Below are 15457 nucleotides of genomic sequence, written 5' to 3'. Positions count from 1 at the left end.
GTGATAAATGAGGAGTGAGAAGCGAGATGTGTCACTTCTCACACTTCATTTTTCTATTCTCACTGTGAAAAGTGAGTAGTGCGAAGTGGAAAGTGAGACATCTCACTACTCATTTCGCGCTTCTCACTTTTTACAGTGAGAAGAAAAAAATGAAGAGTGAGAAATGAGATGTCTCTTTTCTCATTCCTAATTTCTCACTTTTCAAAAGAACTATTCGGCTTAATGACCTATTCGACCAAATGACCCTTTCGGCCAAACGACCCTTTCGGCCAAATGACCTTTTCGGCCAAGCGACTCTTTCGGCCAAATGACCCTTTCGGTGTAATGACCCTTTCGGCCAAATGACCCTATCAGCCATATGACCCATTCGGCCGAGCGACGCTATCGGCCAAACGACCCGTTAGGCCAAATGACTTATTCGACCAAACGAACCTTTCGGCAAAAAACAACCCTTTCGGCCAAATAACCTTCAGTCAGATGGATTTCGGCCTAATGGTGATTGTATGAACTTTGCCAGAAAACCATTTGCCAGAATCAATTTGCCGGAATGATTTTTACCAGAAACCCATTTGCCAGAATAGGTTATATGCCAGAAAGCCTGGCAAACGCCTACTTTTAAAGAAGAGATCACATCCGCCATTGCCTTAATCCGAGTTAGCGCTTTCTTTTGAAGAAGGAATTACATCAATCATTGCGTTAATCCGGGCAAGCGTCTATTTGTAAAGGAGTCACATCCAGGGTTGAAATATTTCACAGTCAATGCAGTGAAAAACATGGATCTCAGTATAATCTGATGTCGCCTTTATCGCCGCCGTGGTGAGTGCGACTGGGTGCAGCCGAAAAATCATTTCCAACACCGACCGTTCAATTTCGCATTCAGCCACTCACAAGTCGATCTGACATGCTGCTCAGTTCGCGCCTTACCGTATGACTGTGAGTGGCCCATTTAAACGCGCGATGATTTTTTTCAATTTGCTGGGTGAATGTGTACATTTTGCTGTGGTTAATTTCATCTTCGCGGCGCTGTGGGTGATGTGAGTTCTGTTGTTTACTTTTTTGCCTCTCCGGGAATGTGAGGTTGATTTCAAAGCAGGAAGAAAATTAAAAAAATATATATAAAAAAACATCACCTTCATCCAGTGCTGCCGAATCTTTACAACCCTGGTCACATCTACCATTACCTTAATCCGGGTAAGGGCCTATTTTGAAAGAAGGGATCGCATCCACCATTGCCTTAATCCGGGCAAGCGCCTACTTTTAAAGAAGGGATCACCATTGCCTTAATCCGGGCAAGCGACTGCTTTTAAAGAAGGGATCACATTCACCATTGCCATAATCCGAACAAGTGCCTTCTTTTAAAGAAGGGATCATACCCACAATTTTCTTAATCCGGGCAAGCGACTACTTTTCAAGAAGGAATCAACCATTGCGTTAATCCGGGCAAGCGCCTATTTTTAAAGAAGGAGTCACATCTGCCATTATCTTAATCCGGGTAAACGCCTATTTAAAAGAAGGGATCACATCCACCATTGCCTTAATCCGGCCAAACACCTATTTGAAAGAAACGATCACATCCGCCATTATTGCCTTAATCCGGGCAAGCGGCCTTAATTGTCTTATGTATACTTACGTCTTATGTACGGATTACGTTTTTCCAATTTTATTACCCGACTAGAAGGTCGTATCAAAATTATATCATCATATGTTATTATGTTATACAAAATTTTAATAACAAAATTTGTTAGAAATATGGTGCAGGATGTTGTTAAAATATCTAAATTTCTATCAAAAATTACACTACTCGAAACAAAAAACTATCAAATTTTGTTACAATTTTATCATAAAAATAACATATTTTGTTAGAAATTTATAACAGAATCAGATACAAAATATATTGTTTACTGTGCAGTTACAAGTCGTGATAGATCTCCAGATTGTGATCAACATTCAGAAATATTTTTTTTTTTTCTGAACAAGAATATTTTTCAAGAAAATGAAACTAAGAACATTACAAATTAGACAACTTTTTCAAATTATATCAGCGTTTGTGATATCTATATGTCCATATGGCAGAAGACTGCTACATCTAAATTAATTGCCTACTGTTGGGCAATTCGGTATTAAGCATTTTTTAAATCTTATTATGTTAAAATCCTGTTACAACATTTGAAAGATAATGGCTACTAAGAACAAAATTGTATCAAAAAAAAGTTATAAAGATCACACTATGTTAAAATTGTGTTAAGTTTTAGTTATGCTCTTCTAGTCGGGTATCGACCGGTGCGGAGTTATAACAACATAGCAAAATTATGAAAAATGTCTCTTATGCCAAATGACCCTCCTTTTTGACTACCAGGGATTTGGCATAAGAGACATCAATACAAAATGAGCGAGAACAAAGCGAGAATCATCTCTTCTCTGCGGAGGCTACCTATCCTATCCTGTTTTATCGCACTTACGGAATAGTTTTTGCCTTTCTTTTATCGTTGTTCGTTATCTATTTAGAGCGATTTCTGCAAACCCTGGTCTCTACTGAAAAATCACATGTGAACCAGCCTGAAGAATTAACAAAACCAATGTTGGGCCAAACTTAAAAAACAGCACTTTTTTCGAATTCTTGTTTTAACTTTTAAAAATAGTTAGGGGCGTCAAAATATATGGGTTCTTTAGAAAAGATAACATTATTGAAAAGTCGATTGGGCGAATGAATATTATTGACGGGAAAGTTAATTGAAATTGCATTGCTGATAAAATAAAGATTTAATATTACCAATAACTCTTATATTTACTTAACCTTTTGTCTGTGCTCTGGGGTCAATATGACCCCAGGCCACTTTGAGTGGCTCCCATTTTTTTAGTTTTCAACCGATTCTCCTAATTTTTGGTAGTTTGGTAAAACTCGCCGAGATCTGTCTCCTATGTGCAAATTTGCTTGAAAAATCTTGAAAATATGCGCTACAGTGTACTTTTTTCAAAAAACTTACGTTGTCTGTGCTCTGGGGTCAAATTGACCCCAAATTGAAATTGCTATAACTTTTTCAATGTTCGGCCAATTTTGGATTTTTGGGGCTGTTTCGAAAGGTAATTTAATCATCTTTCAGATTGACTATAGGTGGGCGGGGCATCGCGGGGAGGGTTTTTGTGAAAAAGGGTACAAAAAAGTGATTTTTATGCTTATTTTACTTATATCTGAAAATCCTACCCATTTTGAACTGCACCTTTTCAAAAATGTGCAGAAAGGCGTGTGCTTTGACATGAGGCATTGATTAGTTTAGAGCTTGGTCGCTAGGTAGCGGTATATTTGAATTCATTATTTTAGACTACTCAAGTAATTCCGATATGTATATGGAATTTTCCTCATTGTAAATATTCTTATCAAACAAATTTGAAATTTGTAAAGATGACGTCTTTAACAAAGTTCGTCTGGTAGGAATGAACTGTCATGTGACGGAATAAATAATTAGAAAATTTACAAATAGGCTTCGCTAGTGTACTTGCAATATTCTTGCATATATGAAATATTGCTTTAGCTTGAGATCCCTCATACCTACACCCAAGTTGTATTCGGCAACACTGTTCAGGATGTCTAGCACTGCAAAGCGGTGCTCAATATAATGAGCACTTCTTCCAACTTTTAAATTTGTGCGATAAGGATATTTACACTGAGAAGAATTCTATATATATATATATATATATGTAAGTTAAACGCGAACTCGACTCATCACCCAATTCAATCAACGTAGCAACACCACGCTCACAATCAACGACGCATGCGAACATCGGAACTGCTAAATCAGCAGTTATCAAAACCACCAGTTCAGCAACATCGATCGCGGCGGACCACGCGATATCCGGACCATTGCTGCTAGGCGCTAGGTCAGCACATTTAGGGACCAAGTCAGGGTTCTTTGTATCTAGTAAGTAAGAGACTGAATCAATATAATTTTTATTCTCGATACGAACAGTCGAGTGGCGCAGTCGGAAGCAATCTTTTTTTAAAAAACCGAATTCCCGTCAAAATGTTTTAACTGGCGCAGTGCGGTAGGATACCGTAAAAGTGTTAAGTGAGTTTTTCTGGGTTGAAACCCTTCCGCGAGTGTACATCGTTGAATTGTGTTAAACTTCGAAACACGACGCACGGGAACCAGCGTTACCCCAGGAGGCAGAATAGCATCCACCACGATCGGCGACGAGCGAACATCGTAGCAGATTTCCACCCACCAACGGTTAGCGAAGAGCGCATATCGGAGCGAGCCAATAAATCGTAAGTAATAGCGTTTAAGTTCATTCAAAGTTTAAAATTGATAATTCATAGTGTTAACAAATAATAATCGAAATCTAACAGTGTTAAAAGTGTTATCGAAGTGAATAGTGATTAGTTAGGATGGCACATTTGGATAACAGGCGTGATTTAATTGCAGCGGAGAATGAAGCTCTGCAAGAGCAGTTGGCTAACGCCGCCGCTCAAATTGAAGAGCAGGGAAGACAGTTGCTTATTATGCAAGATCAAATCGCTGATGAGCAAAGACAAATTAATGAAAGGGATCGAGAAATCGCCCTACTGCAACAACAGCCGATTCCTGTTGTACCGAATAACGATATTGATTCAATTTTGAAACAGATGCAGAGTCCACAGATTATTAGGGACATGCCATGTTTTACGGGAGATCCAGTGAAACTGAACACTTTTATTAAGGCCGTTGATAGGTTGATGCCAACCTTAGAAAGGGCTAGAGGCACCGCAGTTTTCGATGTATGGATGCAATCCATCCGTGCAAAGATAACACAAGAGGCTGATGCAGTGTTGGAGTTGTATGGGACTGATACCGAATGGGACGATATCAAAAACACTCTGACGACGCATTTTGGCGATAAGCGAGATGAAATTTCGCTTACACGCGATTTGTTTAAATTAACTCAAACTAATTGCGTACAAGAATTTTATGGAAATGTTTCACATGCAGTTTCTTTACTAGTGAACTTATTAAATCTAAATGAACCCAATCCAGTAGTAGTGTCAGCAAAGAAAATTTTCTATCAAGAACTAGGTTTAAAGGTTTTCCTCTCCGGGCTTAAAGAACCGCTAGGACCTATCATTCGTGCTCAATCCCCAAAAACACTGAAAGAAGCTCTGAGGCTTTGCCTAGAAGAAGGAAACTACAACTATGTGAAAAAATCATCTTAGGGCACCTCCACCACCTCCAGTTCCTGCCAAACCATCCTACAATATTCCTAAACCATTACAGTTTCCTACGTCGAATCAACTACGACTACTTCAATATCCAAAACCATTCCAATTTCCGTATCTTCAAAATCAAAGACCACCTCTATCTAACCACCAAATAAAACCATTCACATATCCACAGCAACAAAACCATTCAATTTTTCCCGACAAATAAGACCAATGCAGTTTCCACAACAGCAAAGGCCATTCCAATTTCATCCACCCCAACGTTCATTCCAGTTTGGTCAACAACCACCCAGACAATTCCCTCAAATCCTAACTTTCCAAAGCAACCGAAACCCACACCAATGGAAATTGATCACTCAATTAGATCCAATCAAGTGAATTACTTAAACCGCCCAAATTATCATCTTGAAGAATATCTAGAACCAAATGCCATTTATGATGAATATTATCCTTACCAAATGTATGACGTATCTGAATATCCTGAATATGTTGAGATGAATAATTACACAGATAATAACAATGAAACTCCTGAAGCTGATAACCTTGATAGTGACAAATCTGTTTCAGTAGATGATCTAAATTTTCGGGAGCGAGTGGAAGGCGACTTAACGACTTAAATAACTTTTATTCCTTATGTCGAAATGGATACTACTAAAGGTTTGTTGAAATTTCTCATAGACACAGGCGCTAATAAAAACTATGTTAGCCCCAAACACGTAAATCTTGAAAAATGTAGATTCACTGATCCAGCAAAAGTTCATAACATAAACGGTACCCATAATATTAATCAAATCGTCGAATTTAATCCTTTCTTTAAAATTCCCAACACTGAGAAATTGAAGTTTTATGTCTTCGATTTCCATCCCTTTTTTGACGGATTAATTGGGTATGAATCCTTACAACTTCTTAAAGCAGACATTCTTACTTCAACTAATGAAATAAGATTGCCTCACGGAATAATAAAAATGAAGCGCAGATACCCAGATGTAAAATCAGTTTATCTGAACGCGCACGAATCCAAACCAGTCAATCTCCCTACGCGAGTTAACGGAGACTTTTTCTGGAAAACGATTTGGTAGTTGCACCAAATGTGATTATTCACTCTGGGCTTTATTCAACAAAAACGAAAACGTTCAGGTATTAATCACGAATTACTCGAACGAAAGCAAAAGAATTGATTTAGATGAGAATATTATTCGTCCTCAAATCAATAATTTTGAAACAAGAACACCATTTGAAGAAGCATCGAAACCGAGTATCAGTGAAAAATTACTAAAGCAGTTAAGAATCGACCATCTCAATCCAGATGAACGTGAGAAACTTCTGCAGGTGATTACAAAACATGAAAATGTATTTTTCATGAAAGGCACACATCTGTCGTTTACCAGTGCTATTAAACATTCCATTAAAACAAAAGATGATTTGCCGGTACATGCCAAATCATATCGCTATCCTTTTGCCATAAAGAGGAAATCCAGCGACAAATTTCTGAACTTCTCGATCAAGGGATAATTCAACATTCGATAAGCCCTTGGACGTCTCCTGTATGGATCGTCCCAAAAAAATTGGACGCATCAGGTGAAAAGAAGTGGCGGCTAGTCATAGACTACCGCAAATTAAACGAAAAAACCATTGACGATCGGTACCCTATACCGAATATAACAGACGTCCTCGATAAATTAGGACGCTGCATGTATTTTACCACATTAGACTTGGCATCTGGTTTTCACCAGGTCGAAGTGGAAGAGAAAGACATTCCAAAAACAGCCTTTAGTGTCGAAAATGGGCACTATGAATTTTTGAGAATGCCTTTCGGTTTAAAGAACGCCCCATCAACTTTTCAACGGGTGATGGATAATGTTCTGCGAGAGCACATTGGTGTCACATGCCTCGTTTACATGGATGACATAATTGTTTTTTCAACTAGTCTAACTCAACATATTGACAATTTATCAAAAATCTTCGCCACTTTAGAAAAGCACAATCTGAAAATCCAACTGGACAAGAGTGAGTTCCTACAACGGGAAGTTGCATTCTTGGGTCATGTTGTAACTTCGGAAGGTGTAAAGCCTAATCCGGACAAAATTGCAACTATTCGAAACTGGCCAATACCGCAAAATGAGAAAGAACTCCGAGGTTTTCTAGGCATCCTAGGATATTACCGGAAATTCATTCGAGATTTTGCCAAAATAGCAAAGCCATTGACAAATTGTCTAAGAAAAGGAGAAACAATTACTCATTCAAAAGAATTTGTAGCAGCCTTTGAGCGATGTAAACAGATTCTATCGGGAAGTGATATTCTCCAATATCCCGACCTATCTAAACCCTTTCTTTTGACGACGGACGCTTCAAACTTCGCCATTGGAGCAGTCCTTTCGCAAGGTCCTGTAGGAAGCGATAAACCAATAGCGTTTGCTTCTAGAACATTGAATAAGTCAGAGGAAAAATACTCCGCAATTGAAAAAGAATTGTTAGCGGTAGTGTGGGCATGTAAATATTTTCGGCCATACCTTTATGGACGTAAATTTGTTTTATACACTGACCACAAGCCCCTAACTTATGGTTTGAATTTGAAGGACACCAATAATAGGTTAGTTCATTGGCGTCTTTCACTCAGCGAGTTCGAATATGAGATAAAATACCGACCCGGGAAACAAAACACCGTAGCCGATAGTTTATCACGTATTCGCAACGAACTAAATATTAATGAAGAAGTCTCATCTGACGACATGAGCGCACACTCAGCAGACACAGATGACTCTGAGTTCATTAAATGCACAGAGCTACCCCTAAATTATTTCCATAACCAAATAATCCTTAAAGTAGGTCCTGATGAACCTGATACATACGAGCAGATATTTCCCAGAGTTTTTCGCCGAACAATAACTAAGTTGGTATTCGGCGTCCCAACTATCATACGAATATTCAAAGATCATATGGATTTGAGAAGGACAAACTGTATCCTTTGTCCTGAAAATTTAATGAATACAATACAAATAGTATATAAAAATTATTTCAGTAGATGCAAATCATTTAAAATCCTATTAACACAGAAAATACTAATTGATCTTAAAACACCTGAAGAACAAGGCCACATCATATCCAATACACACGAAACAGCTCACCGAGGTATTTGGGAAAATAAGCAGCAGATTTCGAAACGTTTCTATTTTCCTAAAATGAAGTATAAAATTCAGCAATTTATTAAAATATGTGAAGTATGTAATGTCAACAAGTATGACAGGCATCCATATAAAATTCGTCTAGGATGTACGCCTAATTCTAAAAAACCATTCGAAATCATACATATTGACGTGTTCATTTCCGAATCCCTTAGATTTTTATCAGTAATAGACAAGTTCTCAAGATTTGGAATATTGATCCCAATTAAATCCAGAACCATAACCGATATGAGGAAAGGCATACTTAAACTATTTTCTATCTACGGAACACCAGGCCTTATTGTATGCGATAACGAACCCGCTTTAAAATCCGCTGAAATTAGAGGACTAACGAATAACCTAAATGTTCAGATGCATTTCGTACCCGCAAACCATAGTGAGAGCAATGGATTAGTCGAAAGATTTCACTCCACGTTGGCTGAAATCTTCCGATGTATTAAATCTCAATACGCTGATCTTACTAACAAAGAAATCTTCCTTATTGCTTGTACTTTGTACAACAATACGATTCACACAGCCACAGGTTTTAAACCGCGAGAGATATTTTTTGGGTTAAAAGACGGACACGAAAGGCCTCTTAACATTGATTTGATGCTAGAAGAGAAAAACAAATTCTACGACGAAGTAATTTTGGCAAATGAAAAAACGCAGAACAAAAATTTAGATTACCATAATAAACATCGAGAAGAACATCCTCATATCGAAGAAAATAAAACTATATTCAAAACGTAAAGAAAAGTGAAAATATCTACCGATCAGAGCATCAAAAGATAAAGGAAGAGTAATTATTGATGCCTCTGGACGGGAGATACATAAAGAAAACGTGAAACGAAACTAATACTGTTTTTATTTTAGGAGGACACAATGGACAATACACGGCATATTTCATCTACATTTCTAAAATCCACACTCATCATCCTTTCATTACCACTCCTTCTTCATGCGCAAATAATCCAAATCCACGATATCACCAACAACGCAGGAGCGTTGATTCTTCAAAGGGGGGAGGGAAGAGTTATTACTGGATATAATAGATTACTACATACTATCGATTTCACACAGTTTGAAATATCTTTGTCATTCATTGAAAATGTTATAAGCCAATTCCAAAACAGTACAAGTGACTTTTCAGAAATTATCAAAATCAAGATTAGGGAAATAAAATTTCTTCTGAATACACTTCATATGAAACCTAGTAGAAACAAACGTTCCATTAATATGTTAGGAAGCGCGATTAAATTTGTTACCGGAAATTTAGATTCCGAAGATTTGCATATAATTAACTCAAAACTTGACGATTTAAGGAAAACAGGAAATAGTCTCATCAAGCAAAATAACAGACAAATTAGTATAAATTCCAAGTTCGAAAACAGAATCAATTTGATGCACCATGAAATTAAAAATCAACAAAATGTACTTCGTAAAATTCTAGGTCGAGACGATTACATTGTAACAGAAAATCAGAAAATTTTAACTATTTTCCAGTTAGATACTTTCTCTGAAACATTAAAATCAATTGAATATTCATTGATGCTTGCTAAAACAAATATTGTGAGTAACTTAATTCTTTCACCTAATGAAATGGAAACTATAGCACAGGAGATCAGAAAACAAGGATTAAAAGTGCATGACCTAGACGAGACCAGCAATTACCTGACGACAACTGTTCTTTACAAAGGTTCTACCCTCATCATCAGTGTCAACATTCCGCAGCTACTACAAACGAAATTCAACAGAGTTATTATCGAACCATTACCTCTTGGCAACCGAACAATCAAACTAAAGTATAAAACAGCTTTTGTCAACCGAGACGAAATCATGGCCATCACATCGCAATGCAGGGAAAGCACCACAATGACGATATGCGAAAGGAGACAACTGGTAAACATCAGCGATGATCCTTGTGAAGCTCCACTCATCCGAGAGACACACGGTAAATGCAATTTCATGGAAAGATCCCCATCAACAGAAATCAGGACTGTATCCTCAGGCATGCTGCTGTTAACAACCGTTCACCAAGACGTACCTTTCAACAGCACCTGTGGAATAAGTTCCAGAAATTTAACCGGGATACATCTGATAACATTTCAAAATTGTTCATTATACATTAATAACGAACTCTATGAAAACTACGAGTTTAGTTTTCACCAACCCATAGTTTTACCTTTACAATTGCTGAAAATCAAACCACAGCACATCGAAAGACACGTAAACATTTCTGAGCTACAAGAGCTCCATATTCAGAACAAACAGCACATGGAAACAGTGGAATGGAAACACAATCTAGGACTTGCATCGCTCAGCATAGCAGTTACATTCATAGTCGCATTTCTGGTCATTGGCACAATCAAAATTCAACAGTTCATCAAAATAATGCATTGCTCGGGACGAGCAATACTTAAGGGAAGCAGTTAAACGCGAACTCGACTCATCACCCAATTCAATCAACGTAGCAACACCACGCTCACAATCAACGACGCATGCGAACATCGGAACTGCTAAATCAGCAGTTATCAAAACCACCAGTTCAGCAACATCGATCGCGGCGGACCACGCGATATCCGGACCATTGCTGCTAGGCGCTAGGTCAGCACATTTAGGGACCAAGTCAGGGCTCTTTGTATCTAGCAAGTAAGAGACTGAATCAATATAGTTTTTATTCTCGATACGAACAGTCGAGTGGCGCAGTCGGAAGCAATCTTTTTTAAAAACCCGAATTCCCGTCAAAATGTTTTAACTTGTATATATATATATACATATATATATATATATATATACATATATATATATATATATATATATATATATATATATATATATATATATATCGGAATATCTTGAGTAGTCTAAAATAATGAATTCAAATATACCACCACCTGGCGGCCGAGTTCTAAACTTATCAACGCCTTATGCCAAAGCACATGCCTTCCTGCATAACCTTTTTAAGAAAGGTGCAGTTCAAAATGGGTAGGATTTTCGGATATGAGCAAAATAATCATGAAAAAATACTGTTTTTGTACCCTTGTTCACTAAAACCCCTCCCCGCGATGTACCCGCCCACCTGAAGTCAATCTTTGGTAACGACCTGAAAGATGATTAAATTATCTTTCGAAACAGCCCCAAAAATCCAAAATTGGCCAAACATTTAAAAAGTTATAGCATCTTCAATTTGGGGTCAATTTGACCCCAGAGCACAGACAACGTAAGTTTTTTTGAGCACAGACAGAAGGTTAACATTAGTCATCAAGGAAGCCCATGCATGTGTATATAATCTGAGCTTCTGTATATTAGTTTTGTCTTTCAGTTTGGAAAGCAGCTTAGATTGCTAACACCCTTCATCGGCAAGATTGTGAACTACAAAATCGATGTTGCCCCAACAGTTTTTCGGCTCATTGCAGCATTTGCTATTTTTTATTAACAAAATTTGCATAATTTATTTGGAAACTAATTATCCCTGTAACGAGCTCACGCTCATACTAAACTTATTAAAGGAAGCTCGCTTTCGCTTAACACAACGGGACTTGCCACAATTGCGAGCCGTGCATCAGTAACTTTGGGGCTGGAGGGCTTTCTCTATGCGCATTATGAACATCACGCAACGAAAGCATCATCAATATGTGCGCGAATTGCTCCAAACTTCATCGATTCCCATCAAAATCGTTTCGCAAAACTAAAAGGAGAAATTTCCTACCGCGGCATAAATCAAATCTGCAGTGGTTGTACCGGTAACAACGCATGGCGGTGAGAAAATCCCAATTTCAATTACAAATTACCTTCGATGAACGAAGGAAGGCAACCAGTCGAAATTGAAAGCGGTCATCCGCCACGCCACGGTCCATATGAAATCAGATGAAAGAAGCGCAACCGGCTGATGCACCACTCTCCATCATTCAGTTGGGTCAATCAATTCGATTCCGTTGACTGTTTTTAATGGTGCACGTTTGGCAGCCGATTTTTATTTGCATTGGATTGTATGATGATGTCGTGATTTTGGTGCATTTTTAATATTAGTAAGAGAAATCTTCCATTGGGCAATACAGGCAATACAATTATTTTTATTATGTGATTATTTTATTGGGTACTGATTGAATAAACTTTTAATGTTTTCTACCATTTTTAATTTATTGACTGCGCATTACATCTTAGTAACGAATTTCCCGGAAAAGCTATACCTATTGGTCATTTAATCAATTTCCATCACAAGGCACTGAAATCGGTAAGCAAGCCATACTTTCAGTCTTGATAATGTAGACAATGTATCGACAAGCAAGGGACTGTTCACAAATTACACAACCCCACTGCGGAAGGGAGATAGTCAGTTCATGCGATACGATTCAAACAACCAAGGATGTTAACGATCATTCAGTAATTTGCGTTCGATCATTTAGTAGTTTGTCAATAACACAGTCCAGAAGCTGAATTTCAAAATATGTTTTATGGTGGACTTCTAGTGCGAAGGTTTTTCTACAACTCTGCCTAATGATTCGTTGTTTGAATTCCACTAGTAACGGAGTTATAGCTATACTTTCAGTAACTTAATGATAACAAAATTCCAATCATTTAGTTCGAGTTACTGCAACTAGCGCTCTAACTCCGTTATTAGTTAAATTCTAATAACGAACCATTAAGCAAAGTTGTAGAAAAACCTTCGCACTAGAAGTCCACCATACAACATATTTTGAAATTCAGCTTCTGGAATGTGTTATTGACAAACTACTAAATGATCGAACGCAAATTACTGAATGATCGTTAACATCCTTGATTCAAACAAATAAATTGAATTCTTCATACAAAACGTGCTAGGATTGAGAGAGGGGGTCTAAAATTTCAAAATTTTGCGTAACGTTATTTGTAACTACCCCGGAAACCATCGTTTTGAATTGCGTGCCATCGAATGACTCTGGACTCACCAACCGGACCCAAGAAGTAAGCCTAATTGCACCTCTACTGTTATTTTGAAATCCAACATCATCGGCAGGCGAAACAAATAAACCATTAGATTATTAAAACATGATGTCGCGTTGTTGTTTTTTGTTCCCGCTGATGATAGAGAACAGGGCACACGATTGCATGGCAGCGAAATCTAGCATTAGCCAGGTTCGACAACCACACGCTAGTTGCTAGAAGATAGGAAGGAATGAGAATCTAACGGCCGGCTATCGCGCAGTTGAAAATCATAATTAAATACCATGTTCTGATGGGTTAACATTCAGGTGAATTGGAATCGCCAGGTTTGTCGGTCAGCAGTTAGTCGGTGGTGTTGTAGACTCGGGCAGTCGTGCGTGAGAAACCCGTTCATTCAACCCTTTTGCACATTGTGCTGAGTAATATGTACTTCATCGTAAAAGACACGCTATGTCTGTGTTGTACAAATTTACATGAAAATTCTTCTGGGGTAACACAAACTTACAATAGAACTCATGCCACCTAAGAAGATTCTAATAATTTTTATTAAATATTATTCGGACGAAGTGGTCAGATTAACAAAAAATTTGCCTGACAATATGAAGAATAATGTGACATATTAGGCTTGTTTAATATCGGTGACGACTTTTTTTTAATTTTCAGCTGTATTGATTCTTAACTTATGGGTAATTAAATACAAAAAAGTGATCATGCATGACCATGGATCATATTGGGGAAGAAGATAAACAATTACTGAATTATTCATGCGTTTTGATGTACGTTATCGCGCTTAATATTGAAAAAGGGGAATGATCATCTCAATTACACAGCAATTTTAAATAACTTTAAATTAATTACAAAAAAAGTCGTGGGAGAATCAATCATTCTCATTTATGCCTCTCACATCATAATAATAAGCACTATTGGGCGTGAAAAATCAGTCACCCACTAACAGCCGGGTTATGAAAGAGATTGGATTCATTACAACCATCATAATTGAAAAAGAAACAAGTGTGGCCCTCCCCCGGAGCTGGTACGAAGTTCACATTAGTGACGACTTCATGGTAACTACTGACATTAAATAACCTCCGACATTCCCACCGTGTCCCGCCTCCTGTCACCACCGGTTTTATGTTCCACGATTTTCTCCCATAAGATCAAGTGATGCGTGTCAGCCAACTCCATGACGAGCTTGAAATTTTGCGCCATGGGCCTCCAGCTGCCTTTGTGCGTCAATTTCAAGATTTCTTATAGGCTACGGCCACATAAAACGAATTAGGCGAACCGAGCACTGACTGGTTTGATTTATCTTTCATTCCGTCGTGGCGTTTTATTGCAATCCCTCCAATTGCCGCACATGATAAATCAAATTACATACATTGTCGAGTACCTACCACTTCAAAAACTTGATAACTATTGATTTATTTGTCATACATCTCTAGTTTTGTAGCGTTCATTCGAATTGATAGAAAAAAAAAAATGAACCAATTTGAGTTTCATAATCCAATTTCATCCAAATACAATTTTCACTAACGTGTCGAACACCAAACACCAGCTGATTCCATGGTGAGATTAACTTAGTGTTTGAATTAACTCATTTACTTGAAGCAGTTGGCCAATTTGATGTACTTCACACAATTCAAGATAATTAAAATAAAGCAGATTAAATTAAATACAATCATAACGAAAGTAAGATAACATTTTTCTGTAAATTAATCGTCAAAGCGGCTCACGCAACCTGCTCGACAAGGGATGAGAATCAGTTTCGCCGTAAATTAACTGGCATTAAACTGATTTAAATTGCCGTCATAAATTTAACTGCAATAATGCAGTACGCAGCCTTATGGCAGATGATAAGAGAAGCAATCGAAAATGGTATAAAGATAAAGAAGGTACCATAAAATGATATCGATGCACCATGTATGAACAATCATGCTTTCCCATGATGAATTTATGGCGGACCTAATTGCAGGCTTATTTTCTATTTTGTTTTATAGATCTAATACATTACCATGAAACACTTTGATGACAGGGACGGCTTTTTTTCTCTGGTTCATCAGACCAATTACTGTGGAATGGCGGGTTGGAAATATTCTTAGGCGGATTGAATAAAAAAGCAAACCGAGTTTTATTGGAAACTGAAAGTCTTAAAGCTAAAAAATGAACTAAAATAGCAACA

At 37.6% G+C, this 15457-nt stretch overlaps 2 protein-coding genes across 2 annotated transcripts in view; one reads left to right on the top strand and one right to left on the bottom strand.

Annotated features, from left to right (window-relative positions):
- The window catches only part of LOC134223663 (tubulin beta-3 chain), a 120896-nt gene that overhangs the window by 68763 nt on the left and 36676 nt on the right, over positions 1 to 15457 (bottom strand). The gene's annotated exons all lie outside the window — the stretch shown is intronic.
- Positions 4195 to 10788, top strand: LOC134219532 (uncharacterized). Its single transcript, XM_062698276.1, has 2 exons — positions 4195 to 4264; positions 9229 to 10788. The coding sequence occupies exon 2, from the start codon at positions 9238 to 9240 to the stop codon at positions 10786 to 10788; it is 1551 nt and encodes a 516-aa protein (XP_062554260.1). The 5' UTR covers positions 4195 to 4264; positions 9229 to 9237.

This window comes from Armigeres subalbatus, chromosome 3 (assembly GCF_024139115.2).
Source record: "Armigeres subalbatus isolate Guangzhou_Male chromosome 3, GZ_Asu_2, whole genome shotgun sequence".
NCBI lineage: Eukaryota > Metazoa > Arthropoda > Insecta > Diptera > Culicidae > Armigeres > Armigeres subalbatus.
This window is presented reverse-complemented; position numbering and strand designations above follow the sequence as displayed.